The sequence below is a fragment of the Pelodiscus sinensis genome, chromosome 16 (genome assembly GCF_049634645.1).
Source record: "Pelodiscus sinensis isolate JC-2024 chromosome 16, ASM4963464v1, whole genome shotgun sequence".
In the NCBI taxonomy this organism is placed as follows: domain Eukaryota; kingdom Metazoa; phylum Chordata; order Testudines; family Trionychidae; genus Pelodiscus; species Pelodiscus sinensis.
In genome coordinates, this window is record NC_134726.1 from 2,505,866 (window position 1) to 2,525,725 (window position 19,860).

The window sequence follows — 19,860 nt, forward strand, 5'->3', positions numbered from 1 at the left end:
CTGGGTAATAACGGACTCTTTAATCTAGCCAGAAAGGCAGAACAAGAATGCGTAGCTGGACACAGAGGGCAGACAGATCCAAATTGGAAATAAGGCACACATTTTAAAGCAAGGGTGATTAAACACTGGAACAAACTCACAGGGGAAGTGGTGGATTCTCCATCTCCTGGTGTCTTCAATTCAAGGCTGGTTAAACACAAGTTAAAAAACAACAAATGGTCTAGCAGCACCTTAAAGACTAACAAAACATGTAGATAATATCATGAGCTTTTGTGGGCATAGCCCACTTCTTCAGATGAATGGAGTAGTCATGGGATGAGTGAATTTTCCTCTCATGGATTGATAACTTGTTAAAAGACAGGAAACAAAAGGTTGGAATAAATGGTCAGTTTTCAGAATGGAGAGAAGGAATCAGTGGTGTCCTCCAGGGGTCCATACTGGGGCCAATCCTGTTCAACATATTCATACATGATTTGGGGAAAATACAAAGTTATCACAAGACGGGACTATGCAGCACTTTAAAGACTAACAAGATGGTTTATTAGTTAGTCTTTAAAGTGCTGCATAGTCCTGTCTATTGTTTCAGCAAGACCAGACTGACACGGCTACATCTCAATTACAAAGTTATCAGGCTCATTTCAGGGGAAACAATGAAATGTAATGGCCTGTGATTTACAGGCGGTGAGATTAGAAGATCTAACGGTCTCATCTGAATGTACATGCTATGAATCTACGAATTTCTTTGTCCAGCCAAGAGCTCCGGAACAAGGGGGTTTGACCAGAGGGGGAGGCGCCTCAGCTGAGGACAACAACAAAACAATCCAGAACAGTCAAGAAAACTTAATGAGAGTGAAGTGGATTTAAATTATTCAGCAAATGAGACAGTCCCATCTCTCTCCACTACACAAGAACAACCAGACTGGGTCAGACCAAAAGTCCATCTAGCCCAGTAGCCTGTCTGCTGACAGTGGTCAATGCCAGGTGCCCCAGGGGAATGAACAAAACAGGTAATTATCAAGTGATCCATCCTCTGTCTCCCGGTCCTAGCTTCTGACAGAGACTAGGCACACCATTCTGCCCATCTAGCTTTTTTTTAACCCTATAATAGCTTTGGCCTTCACAACATCCTCCAGCAAGGAGTCCCACAGGTTGATGTGCATTGTGTAAAGTACTTCCTTTTGATTTGTTTTAAACCTGCTACCTATGAATTTCACTTGGTGACCCCTAGTTCTTGTGTTATGGGAAGGAGTAAATAATTCTTCTTTAGTCACTTTTTCCACACCAGTCATGATTTTATAGACCTCTATCATGTCCTCCTTGGTCATCTTTTTTCAAGCTGAAAAGTCCCAGGCTTATTAATCTCTCCTTGTGTGGCAGTTGTTCCATACCCTTAATTTCTGTTGCCCATTTCTGAACTTTTTCCAGTGCCAAGCAGTGCTTTTTTGTGATGGTACGCACTGGGACAGCATACCGGCACCTATTTTCCCCACATAACATACATGAATGGCAATCCCCTCAGGTATATCAGCACCTCTTTTCCTGGGCTGGGCTCCCAACAGAAGCCGGGTTGGGACACACAGCTCTTAAAGCAGTCGCAATGGTATTTTGGCCCCAGAGTGGCTTTTTTTTTCCTCAACAGCTTTCCCCCCAGAGTACCAGCACCTTTTTCTTTGCAAAAAAGCATGGGTGCCAAGATATGTATTTTTGAAATGAGATGACCACATCTGCATGTAGTATTCAAGATGTGGGCATACCGTGGATTTACACAGAGGCAATAACATATAATCTGTCTTGTTCTCTATCCCTTTTATAATAATTCCTAATATTCTGTTTGCTTTTTGACTGCTGCTGCACATTGAGTGGATGTTTTCAGAGAACTACCCACAATGACTTCAAGATCTCTCAAGTGGTAATAGCTAATTTAGTCCCCATCATTTTATACATATAGTTGGGATTATGTTTTCTAATGTGCGTTATTTTACATCTATCAACATTAAAATTCATCTGCCATTTTGTCGCCCAGTCATCTAGTTTGGTGAGATCCCTTTTGAGCTCTTCACAATCTTGAGCAGTTTTATATCAGCAAATTTTTCCACCTCATGGTTTACCCCTTTCTCCAAATCATTTATGAATATGTTGAACAGGATGGTCCTAGTACAGACTCTTAGGGGACACCACCAGTTACTTCTCTCCATTCTGAAAATGGACCATTTGGTTTCCTATCTTTTAACCAGTTCTCAATCCATGAAAGGAAAATTCCCATGACAGCTACATACACACTGAGACCTCCGAATAGCTGACCTTTCACCAGCACATCACTTCTTTCTTCCAGTCATCGCCCACAGCTTCCTGTGCTGTGCGAAAATAATGTTGGTTAAAAATCAGAGCAGTCTCCGAATGAAGCACTCTGACAGAACATGCAGCGAAGATGCAGCTGACAGTGCATCACTGCATCTTCCACCAAGGAATGGAAATTTGGGTCATTACTTTCTTAGCTCCCTGGAGAAATCAATTTTGACAAGCCATTTCAAGCCCAGCTTGATGGCAGCTTTCAAACTTAATTGAAATTTAGAAAGGCACCACTAGACAGCACCGGAGAGCAGAGCAGCTGTGGACATCACGGCTGTTTCAAGAACTGAAATGCCTGTGTCTACAAGTGAGAAGTCAGAATGCAGGAGCATTATCCAAGACCTGGGCATCAGCCTCTTGCCTTACCAAAGAATCTGGCACTACAGGCACTTATGTTCCCAAAAGCAGGATTAGCTCTAATGCTGGGGCCAGACATGTGCTCCGTTTATAGACACGCCACAGTACTCACACTGCCAAACAGCCACTCCTCTTGCTCAGCTCCACCACAAGAGAGCTGACAATGGCACGGCCTTATTAGCCGTCTGGGGGATCCAGCACAGAAAGATTCTGCCGCTGAATGAGCAAAGGACCCATTTAAGAGTGGAGGAGAGTACACCACTGTGCGTGCATAGAGCTGCAAGGGGAGCATAGTTGGAACTCAACGCTCTCACTGAAGTCAACAGCAAAATTCCCATTGACAATAACAGCAGCAGGACGGAGCCTGGAGCTTCCTGGCAGAAGTCCTGTGAGGGTCGTAACCACGTCTTAATGAGCCGGTAGCTCCCTGCTGCACTCTGGAGAACAGTCTGCGCTCCAGCTGGAGATTACCAAGGGTCTGTACTAAGGCATCAGTTGTTATTCTCATTCCCATTGACAACTGATGTTTAGAGACCTGTCCCCTAGTTCTATTCCTAGAACACTAAATCCTGCTGCTTCTTCAGGCCCGCTCAGAGATGTCTTCTTGCAAACTGGGACTCTAGTGGCCAATTGTCTGCATTTTTCAAATATTTCATGTCTAATTTGTGTGCCTGTTCCGGGTCAGTTCAGCCACCAGTCAGCTTTGGATGTCATGGTTTGCATGGGGCTTCCCTCAGACCTGCTCTGCTGCGCAGTTTACTTTGCAGCCCCCTGTATTTGCTGCATGAAGTGGCTGATTTGATTGCTTTCTCCCCCACGGTTATGTCCCAAGTTTCTCTCACCGGAAGAATCCAGAGGCCTAAAGGGCAGATGTGCATTTGTAACCGGGCATGGCTGATACAGGAGAGCATCTTGCAGCAAGAGGCAGTTCTAGATCAAGTGCAGGATAGCACTGTACCAAGGCTGGATGCCGGTGACACAAAGGACTAGATCTCAGACCCAAGCAAGGGCAGCAGGAGATTCTGGACTCAGCTCCTCAATAATGGGGGCCTTCGCCGAGGCAGCCAGAGTTTGAGATCCCTGGCCAGATAGGCGAGAGGCAATTGCTGAGACTACTGAAGCCAATGGGGTAATGCCCCAAAGCCTCATGGGACTCCACTATGCAACCCCCATGTATTCAGGGGAAAGTATTTGTAACATGACCTCTTTTAGCTAATATATAGCAGATTGACTCGGAAAAGCCAGAGACCCTCTCTTATGGGTGTGTATGCACACTCTGCAGAGCTCTGGCCATCCTACCGACTATAAACCCCACAGTTTTTCACAAGTGTTCAAGCAACACTTCTGGCTTTACGATTACCCTCTCTACACAGCCACTGGGCTTTGGATCAGGCCCTCATGGTGAAAAAGGCAGATCTCCATCCTTTGCGGTGCAGGAAGAACACCGCTACACCAAGGAGCCTGTTGGTCTTGTTTTCATTAGCTCTGAATGCAGCAAACTGGTTGGCTCCAGAGCCCTGGGCCCACACACAAAGCTTGTCACCTGCTCCACTCCAAGAGCGGCCTGGATCTTGTAACTCCAATGGCTGCTGCTCTAAGAGCTATTAAGCACATGAGAGGAAATGAAGATGCACCATGTCTTTTCAAACCCACACTGACTGGAGGCAGAGGTTGGTTTGCAGAATAAAAGACCCTGGCGGGCAAACACACAACAGCTCAGAGAGGGTTCTTTCTTTAGTGTTAACTCAGAGGATTAATCAGCAAAACCACAATCAAGTGAGAAACGGAATCTTCTGAAACAAGCTTTTACAAAACTAGAAACGGATGAGAAGTTATTCCTAAGCGCCCAGAGGCTGCCATGCACCTGCTGGAGCCTTTCGCAGAGTCCCTCACGCCCTTGGTGCATAGCATGTTGCTTAATCGGTGGTACAGTGCTAGCTCGCACTGTGCAGCGGAGGATCTGCGGATTTGTCTGTTAAGAAAGGATCTAGTTCTGCTGGGCACCAAAATCCAGCCCTGGATTTACCAAAGGGTTGTGCTGTAGGCAGCCACACAGAAGAGACAAGACTGTTGTAATTGTAGGCACCAACTTCTGCTTTAGCTGGGAGGGTACGTGACATTCCCCCCCCCCCCCCCACACACACACTCTGCAGGCCCTGCTCCACCTCCTTCCACCCCGCCTCTCAAGCCTCCACCCCTTTTTCATCCCCTCCCCTGAACTTGCCACATCCTTACTTCCCCCCTTCCCCCCAGAGCCTCTGAACGCTGCAAAACAGCTGTTCCATGGCAGAGAGTGGCGTCTGATCAAATCGGCACAAATGTTAGGGAGAAAGTTCCCTAGCTCTGTTCAGTCCTTTACCAAAGACAATGCCAGCAAGACTCCCCTGCCCAGTGTGGACCAGGTTCTGCCTCTCAGAACCACAGGCGGCAAGGCTGGCTTTCCATATACACCAGTCGGCAGCAATAAAGGCTCGTACGACCAGTTTTGGTAAGGATCTGAGTGCACCACAAGCTGGTCTGACTTCAGGGCCTCAGAATCCTGCTAGCTGATGCCAAGTCAAAGAGAACAGCAACACAAACGCGCAACATCAATTCTGGACATTTCACCCCTCCAGTTCCTAGCATTCCATACAGTACACCAGCCCACTGCACATCTGCTGTATCAGGCGGAAACTTGAGAAGCTGGGACCCAAGCCTAGGAGAACGGTAGCACTCAGCACTTAGATCAAGGGTGGGCCATAAGTAGCCCATGGGCTGGACAATTCAGTAGGGTGCACCCAGCCCGCAGTTTGCTTACTGCCCACTCCTGACTCAGATGATTTCTTCTTTAAAGTTCTTTACAGGCTGGTTGTAAACCTCACACTACCCCAGAGAGGTAGCCTACTCCCATTGCTCCCCATTTTCCAGAGAAACTGAGGCACAAGGGGATCAGGGCGTAGGAACATAAAGGTATTTAGGTTCCCAACTTCTGTTGATTTCTGTGGAAGTTCAGAGCCTAACTTGCTTTTTGGATCTGGGCATAAAGCTACTGGAGACGGGATCAGCTGCAGGAGATACATGGATATACTGGCTTCAAACTTGCCTCTGATTCTGGGCATTAGGGAAGATTTGGGGTGACCAGAGAAGAAATGGTACGTTTTAGAGCTGAACATTCTGCGGGATGCAGCCCATTGCTAGATCAGCACCCAGAAGTGCTGATGTATTACAGGGGCACATGGGCTGCTGCCAAAGACCCACAACAGGCAAGCAAAGAAACCTCACCTGGGCCTCTCCTTCAAAAGCTTCCATTTTCCTTGGGTGCTGATCCACAACTCAAACTGTAGACGGAGCTTGGTCCTGCCTTGAGGGCGGGGGGCTGGACTCGATGACCTCTTGAGGTCCCTTCCAGTCCTATGATTCTATGAAATTCTGGTGTTCTGGCTCCCAAGCGGCAACAAGGTGTGTGCTTCTTTCAGTGGGTAGTGGCCATCTGCAACTTGCTGTAGGTGATGTTTAGTGCTGGAAATATTGATTCCTGTCTGTGCTCACTAGCCCATCTAGGAGCAGGAAAGGAATGGAAATTCAGGGTTGGCCCCGGTGGCATGCACCACAGAGAGATCCAGCTGCAAGCTGGCAGTAAGTTTCCGGAACAGATCCTGCTGGAATGGGAGTGAACTGAGTCGGCAACAGGGAAGGGCGACATGCTGCATAACCCTCTGGCTGCCTGGAACACCCGTCTACAGAGAACGTCGCTCAGATGAACTTACCTGCCAGGGAGGTGGAGAGATATTGACAGTATACAGGTTAAAGCTGAGAAGAATCTACTGGGAATTGGAACAGAGGGGTGGCAGGGCTGCTCTCAAGACAACTCAGCAGACACGTAACAGGCTTGGTGTAACAGGAATGAAAACAGCGAAGTGAAGGGGAGCACAACTCCAAAAACCTGCCTGCCCCACACAGACCGGCTTCAATATGTAAAATCAGGAGCAAACATAGGCCCAGCTCCCCTCTGGACAAGACTCCAGTAGCCTCCCCCACCAAGACATGCACTGAATCTTCAACTTGGCCATTTTCACTTCTGTCCTGGGCAAGGCCATCCCAACAGCTGATGGACAGAGGTCATGGCTGTCACCTCTGACCCTGTGCCTGTAGTGTTTGCTCAGTGTCCTGTTAGTCCCCGGTTGTCCATCATTCGCCTTTCTTCGCTTCCATGGCCCAATGATCTGTAGGACAAATGAATTCCCGGAATGAAACCGACACAAAATCTATCATGGACTGGCCTAGATCGAGGCAAGGTTCAACAAGAACACTGGGAGATTGGGGGAAAGGGAGCCCCTTCATGCAAACATCAGTAGCTTGTTGCCAGAGCAAGACTGACTCTGCAGCCTGCTGATCATTGGCCGGGACATGGCAGACCGAGTTTCAAATCCCAGCTCTGAATCAGGTGAGCTGTGGTCACCAAATCCAGCTGTAACTAAGAGTTCTGGGGCATTCTGTGAAGGTGGGCAGCTCACTCGGCGTGGGGCTCCCCCCGCCCAGCATATACTGTAGTGGATGATGAGCCCAGGTCAGCATTGGCAAACAGAGCTTGGCCTTTGCTCAGGCAGAAAAATCCAGGGACCCCATGTTTAATTCCCTCTGCCAACGACCCACCCCACTCAGTGGGCAAGCATGCACCAGCCCCTCCAGTTTGTGTCTACACCATGTGGCTTTTCTCTGGAGTTCTGTTTGTGGCTTGCCTTCTCTGAACATCTGGGGGCAGATTCTTCATTGTGCACCCTCTGGCGCACACACTCTCTAATGCTGCCCACACTAAAGCAGCTGGCCTGGAATTCCTCGCGTGTGGGCTTTGGGGAAGGAGACTGGGAAATGGAGCTAAGCATGTGAGAGACTGAAGGTTTAATAATCACCCATTTGTGTTCCCCAACTACACATGAGGACTTCTCCCAAGAGGCCTATCCAGGAAGCTCCACATTTGGTGCCACTGATTTTCCTCAGCAAGGGCCAGCAACTAGGACTATGTGGGCAGGGGAAGTATCCCAGAACCGTCAGGACCTTTGGAGAGCAAGTTCTGCTCCCCACATGCCTGGGAGCCAAATGCACACACGGCCACGGGCTACGAAAAATCTGCACGGGACCCAGCGAAGCTCATGGTATTTCCCACTGCTGATTTTGGAAAGTCTGCATGGGAAAGGCAGAGGCTCTTCTGCAATGTGACGCACCCCATCCAACTTCAGCACCAGGGCAGCTATTAATCCGATGAGCAATGCTGACAAAGCAGCGTGACTAACAGGCAGCTTGGGGTCCACTGTGACCACTGCAACACAGCCCCTGCCAGGCAGACAGTCCAGGGCTGCCAAGCGTGTGGTGACCCCAAATGCCTGGGACCGGAGAGCACCGTGCCCGACACCTGCCTGCGCCAGTATCACTGGGTTGCTTGCAGCAGAGCAGGACTGTTTCAGGCCTCAGGCCCGGACAGGGTATCTAGTCCCACGAGGGGAAAATACAAGTCACCTAGAGCTTAGCAGAGTGTGATGCAATACCCAACAGCCCGGGGAAGTTGTTAGGGGAGGTCAGCCAGCTGCCCCCATCCACCACCAGGGTTGTTCCAGTCACATAGGAAGCCAAGGGGCTCGCCAAGAACAGCACGCTGTGGGCAATCTCGGTCTTATTCCCAGCCCTCTGCAGGGGCACTGTAGTGAAGTAGCTGCCGGCTTCTGCATGAGCACCACCTAGAGAGAGAACAACAAGCTAAGGCCCTTGGGCTGTTTATCCATTGGGGGCCTGTCCTCACACTCAGGGTGAAGTCCTGCCACCCACCGGCACTGTTCAATAGTCCAACAAACCCAGACGCTACAGTGATGGGAACCACACTAAGAAACTGGAGCAAATGCTGAAACGCACACAAGGATCTGCCCATGGGCAAAGGGAGGTGAGTGAGCCAGGGAAGAATGAGGCTGAAGAGCAGGAATGAGTTCTACCAGTGGGCTCTCTGCTCAGGAGGTGACTGTCCCCCAGGATAAGACAGCAGGCAGTGCAAGATCACGTGTGAGTGTTTGAGATGCTGCGGGACCACACCTGTCTGGACTACATCCTCTGTCGCCAGAGGGATGTAAATTAGGCATACCGAAATTGCTACTGAAGCGGGGATTTAAATATCCCGCGCTTCATTAGCATAAAAATGGTCGCCGCTTTTTGTCACCACGGAGCTTTGGCGATGAAAAGCGGCAGTCTAGACGTGGTGCTGTTGCTCACTAAAGCCTTTGGCGACAGATCCCGTATGCCTCGAGTAAACGGGATCTGTCGTCAAAGGCTTTAGTGAGCGACAGAGCCGCGTCTAGACTGCTGCTTTTTGTCGCCAAAGCTCCGTGGTGACAAAAAGCACGGCCATTTTTATGCTAATGAAGCGCGGGATATTTAAATCCCCGCTTCGTTAGCAATTTCGGTATGCCTAATTATCCCTCTGGCGACAGAGAACGCAGTCTAGACATACCCACGGAGTGCAAGAAACAAGCCTCTGTGCAGTGTCAAGGGCAAGAAGCTCAGTGGTTAATCAGAGGGACCAATACTCGCTCCTGTGGCCAAAGGGATAATTAACAAGGTGGTACAAAGTCCCCACCCAGCTTCACCACAAGAGGGGACCAGTGCGCATCAGGACACACACTAGCCACTCGCAAGGAGACACTGGTAAGGCAGAGGCAGCATTCGGACACCATCCAGATCCCCTCTGCCTCGCACACTCACAGCTGTGCTCATCAGAGAAAGCCCATGCTCTCCGAAGCCTCCACCTGAGACTTCTCAGGGAGCTCTTACCGAGCCGCCGGTATCCCTCCGTGCCTGCAATGGGGCCTGGAGCCAGGCTGTTGACCCGGATGTTGTTGGGCCCCCACTCCACTGCCAGGTGCCTGGTCATTGCATCTGGGAGGAAGGACAAGAAAAGCAGAATGAAGAACAGAGCCACAACAGTGAAGGGATTTCAGACCAACAGAGAGGGCCAGTCGGAGCCCAAGGCACTGGCAGGGCCATGTGTGGGGGTGCAGGTCTGAAGAACAAAGGAGGAATAGTGATCAGGATTGACTAGCAGGGGATCTTGTGTGCCAGGACCAAGGAGCTTAGGCAGAGCTGTGGAGGGGAGTGTGTGTCCAGAACTGGAATAGCGGAGGGCTGGAGGTGAGGAGAGAGGACAGGTAGGAATAGCAGGGCTGTTGCAAGTCAGGACTGAGCATTACTTGTAGGGTGAAGGAAATTAGGAAGGTGACGGGTGCTGAGCAATGTTCTCTCTAATCTTTTCCATCCATGTGTGGAATAATTGTATGTTCATGGAGGCATGTGCAAGTGTGCACTACCAGGAGAAACAAGAACACAGCTGGGGGTGCTCTGCTAATCAGCTGGGCAGCATCTGAATCTCTCCCGGGCAGCTGCACACGTGCCCTGCTCACAGGGAACACTAGCCCTGAGCGTCTGAATGAAGCGGGGGAATCAGACTGCGCAGGACTCTGGAAGCAGCTGGCCTTCTGCAGATACCTGCTCCAAGGAGCTGTGCCTGCCTGCTGACGGAGGCCTTCTATTGCTGCCATCTGGATCCAGCAGTTGCCCAGACAACGTGTGAATTTGTGCGTGTGCCCTGCAGGCCATGAGACTAATGTCGCAAGCCGGGGAGACTGGTGGCCTAGTGTGGCCCGCTAGACTGAGTCAGCACAGACCTGGCTTCTAAACAGAACTGTCCCCAGCTCATTGTGACCCTGGAAAGTCACCTAGTGCCACGTCCAAAGCCCACTGTGGTTTCTGGAAATGCTCTCTCTGACTCACGTGAGCTTTGGATTGGCCCCAAGAGGTGAGTTTGTTAGGCTCAAATCTGCCAAAGGCTCCATCGCAGGCGGGGGGCAGGGCCAAACCAGCATTCAGTAGTCTCCTCTCAGTTATTTTCCTCTTTTGCAAGAGCATGGTTTGCTGGCGATACCCAGAATGCATCATCCTGTGACAATTCTTCAATGTCACCTCCTGGGAAGTGGCAAGTACAGAGATTGCACAAGGGAAGAAATAACTAGTTAAGCCAACCTAGCGATCAAGGCTGCATACCCCCATGGGCCTGGGGAGGGGCTCCGCAGAGATCTGGGCTTCATTCAGCTTGTGCCTTCAGCCTACCCATACCAAGGGGATACGATGCAAGATCCCGGTATAGTTATACCAAGTCTTTCCATCAGACGCTCGGAAAGAACCAGTAAGATGGCTGGGATTTGGCATCTTGAAAAGACACAGAACAGGTCAAATGTGATTACTGTACCTATAGCTGCCTTGGCAGTCCCAGCATGCACCTGGAGAGCCTGACCTCTGTAGCTCAAGGTTGCTGTGATGTTAACAATAGCCCCACCATGGTCCTATAAACAAGACAGGGAGTTAGATAGGGAACAGAGCAGAGACCTCGTCTGTTGGGGAAGAGGGCCTGGGCCTGCATGTGGGTCAGAATACAGAGACCAACTAGAGAAATACCCTGAAGGCAAAACCGGTCTGGTGAGGAATGGGGATTGTCTGTCCAACTCTTGGGGTTCAGCCATCACTGCCTGGCTCTCTGAACACCTCCTAGCCTGGGATCTGTAACAGGATGGCTCTCCTTCGTGCTGTACTCGAGAGTTGGTATATTCTATCTTCAGGGTAGGCTATGAGCTAACCTGCTTTCTTGCCTATCGAGATCTATTTTCTTACAGATTTCTTATTTCCTTGTGGCTTGATTATCTGTTTATTATAATAGGATACAACAGGTTTATATGAAAGTAATCGGCTGCAACACAAGGACCTACAGCCCACATCCTGTATGTTAAGCGAAGGCAAAATTAGCATACAGGTATCTGGGACCTTTCACATAGATAGCAAAGTCAATGTACATATACACAGAAACTTTCACCTAAATAGTAAAGTCAACAGGCATGTATTCGGGACCTTTCACCTAGACCAGTGGTTCCCAAACTTTTCCGCATCACACCCCCTTTTCGATTTTTGAGAAACCCTCACGCCCCCCTTCCAAAAAAATAGCAGCAAAACTTGGGGTGGGATTGACCGGGGGATGTGGGGGGGCTGGCAATTTCTTCATGCCCTCCAGTTTAGGAACCTATGCCCTAGATAGATAGTGATAAGATAAAGCAACCTTTAATGGAGTTTAAAGGGAGCTTCCAAGAATACTCTTCAACTTAACAGGTACATCATAACTTGGAAAAAACCCACCCAAATAACCGGCTAAAACCAAACCGAATAATAGGTCAAAACAGAAATTACAAATGTGATACAGAACCACAAGAGGGGCCATAGTAACAAATCAGTGTCTATAATAATTAACAGATTTACCCAGTGGTGCTCAGGTCATTAACTCAATTTGTTTTTCCTCATTTAAATCATTGTTCTGGGGCGGGGCTGGGGAGGAGGGGTTCAGTTTACAGGCTGTCCTGGGGCTGTCCCCTCTCACCGCAGCAGCCCGGAGCCAGCTGATAAGCGCCTCTCCGTGGCCGCTGCAGCTCCGCAGACACAGCTAAAGGAGAGGTGCATGTCCCCTGGCTCGGGCAGGTCCAGGTCCCCCTGCGCTCCCCAGGGTGAGCAAACTTTGCATTTCCCCCTCGCTCCTGATGAAGGGGAACAGCCAGCAATATCCGCATAAAAACGATGGGGGAGCCTTCCTAAATTGCGCCAGGGAGGGAGTGGGAGGCTTGAGGCTAGGGAAGCCCCAGATGGGAAGGGGGCATGACCCTAGCCCCCTTTCACCTGCCTGGTGATTCTGTCTTTTCTGTGTGGCTTTATGCAGCCCCTTATGCATCTGGGAGAGGGAGAGGGAGCTGGAGCTCTCTCCGCACAACCAAACTCCGGCCTTGCTTTAAGTTATGATAAGAGGAAGCTGCATACCAGATTTGATGGTCCTAGCTCTTACCGTTTAGGAGGAGTTCTGGAAATTCATAAATAATCCATACAATTAATACACAATCTAAATATCATGCAACAGCAGCCTGGCTCTAGGTCTAAGCCCCTAAAGGAGGCTGGAGAAGGCAGAAGATTAGAGGCCACAAGGTGAAGCGGAGGATTTGGGCTGAAGAGACTCAGGAGATGATGAGAGCCTGTGACACACTAAGTCAGGGCCACCCTCTCCCAGGGCTTTATGCATCCCCCACATTTTTCAGGCAGACACTTTCTAGAGGTCACCCTAAGCACATTCACCCACACAGATGAACGGCTGTGCCTGGGGAAGGTTTGGTACCACTTCTGAGAGCACAGGCATGTTCGGACAGGCAACACGCAGAGACAGAGACGGGATCCAACATCGGCTGCCAATGAGACAAGATGAATCAGCACAGTCTGCAGTGGCCTCAACCGTCGTCGTCGGGGGGGTGTGGGTGTGGGTGTGGGTCACAGCAAAGGAGAGTTCTAAGGAGGGGCCTGGAGGACAACCATCAGGTGCCTTTAGGATGTTTAAGGGGAGCTCTTCCCAGGCAGGATGGACAGCCTGGCAGATAGCACAAAGGGAATTGTTGGAAAGCTTAACAACTGGGCAACAAAAATTGCCATCATGGGTCCAGTGTGGGCTGGAGTCAGCCTTTCAGTACTGCATGAGATGATTGGGGGGCGGGGTGGGGCAGTGAGGGGGTCCTTTGGAAGTGAAGGCAAGCAGCTTAGGTTTGATATGCTGGAGAAAAGGAGCCCAGGGGAGTGATGGAAAGCGAGGGGTGATGTGGTCACAGCGACGGGCTAGGGAAAAGAGATTTGCAGCTGCTTTTTGAACGGATACAAGCACATGTGCATCTTGTTATGTCTAAAGGAAACAGGACTGGAATTCGACACAATATCTAACCCTAACCCTTTCTCTTTGTCCGTCTTCCACCCCCAGATAAGTCAACCAAACACCTGGCAAATGAGAAAGAGTCCCCCCCCCCATAAGTCCCTACGGAGCTGAAAGGAAAGGCACTAAGGCACAGTGTTACAATTAATACTTTCCTTGTTGTGTGTGCTGTAACAAAAGGTTAAAGAGATTTTTCAGTGGTGTTGGTACAAAAGCAGTCGCTGGCAATAGCAAGCCCTTGAACACCAGACCACACTTAACTGTTTATCGCTGTGTAACAAGCAAGGATTTCAGGAATAGCTTATCCATGCTAGGATCCGAGACCCTCTCCCATCCCCTTGCGATGGGCTCCCCAGCAGCATGTCCTCAGTACAGGAGGAACTTACCCGCAAGCATTTCTCATAGAGCACTTTGGAGACATTGAAGGTGCCGAGGGTGTCAATGTCAATCACTGTTTTATAGGCATTGAAGGACAAAGCGCTGGCTGGGCACAGGAAGTTACCAGCAGCATCTGGAGACAGAGAGCACCCAGGGAACAGTCAGTGGGAAGCAGGGAACCTATTACCAGGTGGGTTTAGGGCGCTGCTCCCTCCCTTCCTCTGCAGCAGGACACGGAGCGTGTGCATGTGCAGGAACGGTTCACTATACAGAGAACATGGGGTCTGCCGAGATCACCAACCCAGAGCCACACTGACCCAGGCTGCACTTCCCACTGGCTCCTGGCATGGATGGCTCCAGTTCCTCAGTTCATCCTGCTTATGCTGCCTTCACATTAGTTCGCTAGAGACATTTTGAAGGGTGCCCCCAGGGCCTCTGCCATACTGGTCAGGGAAGGCCCCTAAGGCGTACAGCTCCTGCTTTGGAGTCCCTAGCAGAGCAGCCAGCTGCGCACAGGCCTCTCAGGCAGAGACTGACTTGTACATACAGCGGGTGAAGGGCTCATTGTTCAGAGAGAAGCAGTGTCTCCAGGCACCACCGCCGCCGCCTCTGAGGAAGAGTGTCAGTGGGACAATTGGGTATCAAAGGGCTGGCGGCAACCAAATTCCACATCAGCCAAGCAGAGGCTTCTTGAATTGATGCTTATGTGGGCTACCCAGTGTGGGGTACAGTCAAACAGAGATGAATGGAGAACCCTGCTGGGTTGGGAATGAGGTTTGCCTGCCTCCGACCTCGCTTCATTTTCCGCTCAGGGCCGTCCTTAGGATTTACGGGGCCCTACGCAGTACTATTAAACTGATAGAAATGTAGCCGTGTTAGTCTGGGGTAGCTGAAGCAAAATTGGGAAAGGGGTGACAATTTTTTTAGAGATGTGATTTTATAATCTTCAGCAACACACTAATGAAGTGTTGTAAAGCACATTTTAAACTAAGGCCTGTTGATTAACACTGTCAATAAAAAACAGACAGTATAGACCTGGGGTTCGCAAATGCCTGTGAAATGGCTTCATTCCCACTTGCACGGCTCTTTCACAAGAGCAGTGTCTGCCAATGGCTCTGGCAGGCTTTGTCACTGTTAAGTTGACTAGATCCTCTCTGGGGTAGCAGAGCCACAGAACACAGGGATAGGAAGCGGTGGATGGGTGGACATTACGACCCAGTGGTAACCCACATTTCCAGCACTTATGCAGCTGCATATTGGCAAGGACAGTTCTGTTTCTGGTAGACATTTTTTAGTTCGCTACCTCGCTGGGACCTGTATTCCCAGACTCATGTCACTTGGCACTGCAGGATCCTATGTGGCTATGAACACAAAATCTTCGCCTAGAACACAGCAACCTTCCTTCTCGCCTGGAATCCTGTTTCCAGAGGAACGAGCATTGAGACAATGGCATGCACGCCAGCGATGTGCCTCGACATTAACAGAATACCCTCTCCAAGGCAGATGGAGGCAAATTTCTTCCTGACCCTCAGTTGGTGAGGACTGTTCCCTGAAGAGGGTTTGTAAGATCCTGTCACTTCCCCCGACTTTGCAAGCAACTCACTGTTAACGAGGATGTCAATTCGCTCAAACTCTTTCAGAGCCTCATCTACTGCTGCCATGATGGTTTGGGGCTGCCGGACATCTAGAGAAAGAGGCAGGCATCGCTGACCAGTGGCAGTCTCTAGTTTCTTGGCAGCCTGGAAAAGAGAAAAAGATTTTGTATTAGTGGGGATCCTGGCTACCCTCCTGGTGCATGGTGACATCACATAGAAGGACCCTCCATTCCTGTAACGACTTGGGGCAGCTGTTTATGCTGTTAAACAGCTGTCTTGTCCCACCACAGAGGTAGCTGCATTTTGATGGTGGATGAAGTGATTCTTGTATGTAGCTATAACCTATAAATTACTCTTAAGAGCATCAAGGCTCTGCTGGAAAGATCACAAAAGGAATGGGCGTTCAGTGCCGGGCACTCTATTATCAGAGAGAGACTGACACATTAAAGGGAGCCACAGGAGAAGCAACAACACACAACAAAGAGGCTGCAAGTGCTGGCTTACACTGGAAGACAGAGCTAAAATGTAAGCATGGCTAAATGATGGCTAATGGGGATGTGTTAAAAGTCTGCAGTACCCGAAGGGCGTAAGGAGAGGAATCGCTTAGGCTGGGGATATAACTGGAAGCAATAGAACAAAACCCAGAAAAGTAACATGTAGGCTCAATAAAAGCTTCCTAACAGCAAGATCTACCAGACTGCGGAAGCATCATTGCCCGGCTCATTTGAACTGGGACAAGCCCGGCGGACAATGCTGGGCTGCTAGATCTTTTCATCTCCAACTCCTCCGTTTCATTGCCAAGTAGGAGTCATCAGTTCCTTTTGAGCAACACCGACGATGGGATTTTCTGTGTACTTCCTACCCTCCTCCCACGGGTAAACCTCCAGAGAAATCTCATCAAAAATCTCTCACAAGCCATTTGCTAAGAGACAGGCTCAAAGCTTCAGCAGAAGACACAGAACTAGCATCCATTAAATACTTTCAACAGATGTTATTATCATAAGGGTTAGCAGCATAGTTCTTCCTAAATTGCACCGCTGTGCAGCTTCCCATTAAGCCCCCCCATGCAAGAGGTTCAGGGCTGCTGTGGGAAGAAATCCCTCTCCCCAAGCCATGAAGCTCTCACTAGTCATGATTTTATAGACTTCTATCATATCCCCTCCCCCCTTAGTTACAGAATCAGAACATGAAGAAATCTCAGATCAAGTCCAGCCCCTGTACTCATGGCACGGTCAAGCACCAGACCATCCCCAACAGATGTTTATCTAACCTGCTCTTAAAAATCTTGGATAAAGATTCTACAACCTCCCTATGCAATTTATTCCAGAGCTTAACCATCCTGACAGTTAAGAAGTTTTCCTAATGCCCAACCTAAACCTCCCTTGCTGCGATTTAAGCCCATTGCTTCTTGTGCTATCATCAGATTAAGGAGAATTGGTCCAGCTGGACCAATCACAAACAACATGCAAGAGCATCTGTAGGTGACTGCAGCCTGCTCTGGCTTTTACCAGCCTTAGTAACCTTTACCAGGAGATCCCAACAGACTGCTAGGCCCAGAGTTGTCCCCAGAAACGTGTGTCTTATACTGTCCAGCTCTCTCCTGAACAAGCCAAATGTATGAAGTCTGTTACTCCTTGACGGGAATAATATACACTAGCTTGTTATCTTGGTTGCCAGGATACTTCAAGTTAAATACACTGGATTAGATTCAGTAACAGAAACAGGTTTATTAACCTCAAGGAGAGATTTCAAGTGAGTACGAGCAACAAGCATAAAAGTCAGAACTGATCACAATAAAAGAGACAAAAGCATTTCTAGTGCCTGGCTTAAGTTATATTAGAGTCGAAGCAGAAGTTTCTCACCACATGTTTCCAACAGCAACATGCCAACTCCTGCCAGTTAATGGTGAGAGATGCCATTTCTGAGTCTGCCTCATGACAGAACTCAAGTGTCAGGATCCCGAGCAGCCCATCCAGGGTGGCCAGAGCTCCTGCTGGAAGAGAAGCTTCTCCTCCTCTTCCCATCTCCCTGCACTGTCCTGGCTCAGCCCTCCGCCCCGTCCCACTACCTTGTTGGGCACACATTGTTTTGGGGAGCCGCTTCAAGACTTCTCTTCTGCCAGAGCTGGATAATGCCTCTCCTGGCAGCTGCCTGGAGCTCACCTTCCACCAGCACCACCTCCTCATTTCCCCAAGGTTCCCCTTCCTGCTTTGGAAGCTGCTGCTTCTGTGCAGGAGCAAGGCAGAGTTAAGATTCATCTCCTCCAGTCAATGGTTTCCAGCCAATGGGAGCGGCAAGATACTGCTGGGGATGGGGGCACTGCATGAAGCCTCTCCCCCCCCCCCTTCTCCGTGGTCTCGTAGCACTCAGAGAAGCACACATGGCCCCTGCAGCTGCTGCTCTGAGCACTGTGCAGAGGGGTGAAAGAGGGGGTGGGGCAGAGAGCCTGGCTGAGGTTCCCACTGGGCTGTGGGCCACATGTAGCCCACGGACCATATTTTGCTCATCCCTGCTCATATGATTCATTCAGCCCTAAAGGTTCTTTGCCCAGCCATTTCCATGTCTCCTCCAGCAGCTCCTGAGCCTGCAGATCCCTCTCCCTGCCATGTGTCTTTCCTCTCTGTATCTTTCCTCACCATACTATTTCTCTCTTCCTCTCTCTCCCCCACCATCCTCCCAGGGCAGATGGCAGGGCTGAGTTGGGAGACTGCTCATGGCTAGAGTCGGGCAGATCAGGCTGGACCCAAAAAGGAAATCCCTAAAGTACAGTTGGGGCTCCCATATTTTCAGGCTGGATCCTGCAGCTCATCTTCCCCTACTCCAGGCCCCAGCTGGGGGACAGATCCTACAGGGAATGTTCTGCGCACAGATGCTTGCCTGCAATCACAGCTGCTGGAAAGCCAGCAAGGTACTGGCAGACCACAGAGCCAGGCTGCCCTTGATCTACATGCCACCTCTCCTGAGGAGCCACAACTTTGGCAGAGCCCTACATGCTGCTGCTGTGGGAAAAACCAAGGCGTGGAGCCAGTGAGCATGGGGCAGGTGAGGGAACGAGGAAATGGACAGAGCCTATATGCTCCTCAGCTATAGCAGCATCACCATGAGCAAGGTGAGAACAGCTTCACCCCCTGGTCTGGGGAGGTAGGGCTGCTGCCTTTGCCCCTGACAGTTTCAGGACTTTTTTTTTTTTTTTTTTAAAGCTTGTTGGCCTTTCTACCTTCCCACAGCAACTTCAAACAATTAACTAAGTGCAAATCACAATGAGCTGATATATGCACATGACTTGCCATGTTGCCAACTCTTGCAATTTTAGCGCAAGTCTCACAACATTTGATGTTTCTTTTTAAGCCCAGCTCCTGGAGTCAGGTGATTTCAAGAGACTCTCAGAAATACATTACAAGGAAGTTTCCAGCTCTCACAATTGCAGAAAAAAAGTTTGAAAACATGACTTAGTGACCCAAAAGGCAAATACAAGAACGAACCCAACATTCAGTACTTTTAAAAATCTTGTGGGTTTTTTTTTAGCCCAACTCACGATTTTTCAATTGCTCAGTTTTGCAATGCCACACAGCTTAAGCAGCCCATCAGTTACCCCAATTCCCTCCCTAGAATAAAGATCCAGACCCAAACTCTCTCAATGAATTCTATGCAGGGTGAAGCAGATGCTGATTTACATTGTATGTTCTGCAGTTACTTTATGAATCTGCATGAAAATTAGCCACTCACAATTAGAGGCTTGATTCAAGTGAAATAAAATAAAGCTCAATTTAACAAACTTGTTCAGTTTAAGGCATCTTCCTCACTCCTAGTTAAGTCTGAGAGGCCTTTTTCTTTCTCTGCTTTCTAGAATTTTATTCTTTCTATCTCCCTTCCAAAAAAACCTCTGCTAGGTCCTATGTAGTCCATCCTCAATGAAAGATTAGTCCTTACTGTGTACTGGAACCCAGGATATCTGAGTCCCATTCCTAGCTCTGCTACTAGTTCAACTGGATAATCCTGAGCAAGCCACTTCCTTTCTGTGCCTCAATTTCTCCATCTGTAAAATGGGGATAATGATACTGCCTCTCCTCCCCCCCTTGAGATCTATGGATGGACATTTTGAGAGTTCTATGAGAAAAAAAAGCACTGTGAGATCTATGGATGGAAATCACTTGACAAAGCTAGGTAGTGGTGCAATTACAACTGATTTTTCCAGTGCTTCATCCAGTCCTGTTGCAAATAACTCAGGCACTGAAACTTCCACCACTAACTTTGGAAGACTAATCCAAAATGCAACAGATTTCACCAAGCGGAGGCTTAGCCTAGCCTTATCCTAATACTCCTTGTTATACCCACTCAGCTCACTTTCAGTTCCAGGCACCTCGGTATCTGATCAGGCTCCAAAAT

At 49.4% G+C, this 19,860-nt stretch overlaps 1 protein-coding gene across 2 annotated transcripts in view; it reads right to left on the minus strand.

The window, feature by feature from the left end:
* DECR2 (2,4-dienoyl-CoA reductase 2) overlaps nucleotides 1-19,860 on the minus strand; it is a 22,533-nt gene continuing 2,673 nt past the window's right edge. The window contains exons 4-9 of one of the 2 annotated variants that reach the window (XM_075899077.1): nucleotides 15,483-15,618; nucleotides 13,888-14,012; nucleotides 10,970-11,063; nucleotides 9,499-9,603; nucleotides 8,229-8,417; nucleotides 1-6,908 (exon numbers count right to left, since the gene is read on the minus strand). In XM_075899077.1, coding sequence (XP_075755192.1) covers nucleotides 6,874-6,908; nucleotides 8,229-8,417; nucleotides 9,499-9,603; nucleotides 10,970-11,063; nucleotides 13,888-14,012; nucleotides 15,483-15,618 — 684 coding nt within the window. In that variant the 3' untranslated portion in view covers nucleotides 1-6,873. Of the gene's footprint in view, nucleotides 6,909-8,199; nucleotides 8,418-9,498; nucleotides 9,604-10,969; nucleotides 11,064-13,887; nucleotides 14,013-15,482; nucleotides 15,619-19,860 lie in introns of both variants that reach the window. The other variant, XM_075899078.1, reaches the window with a different exon arrangement.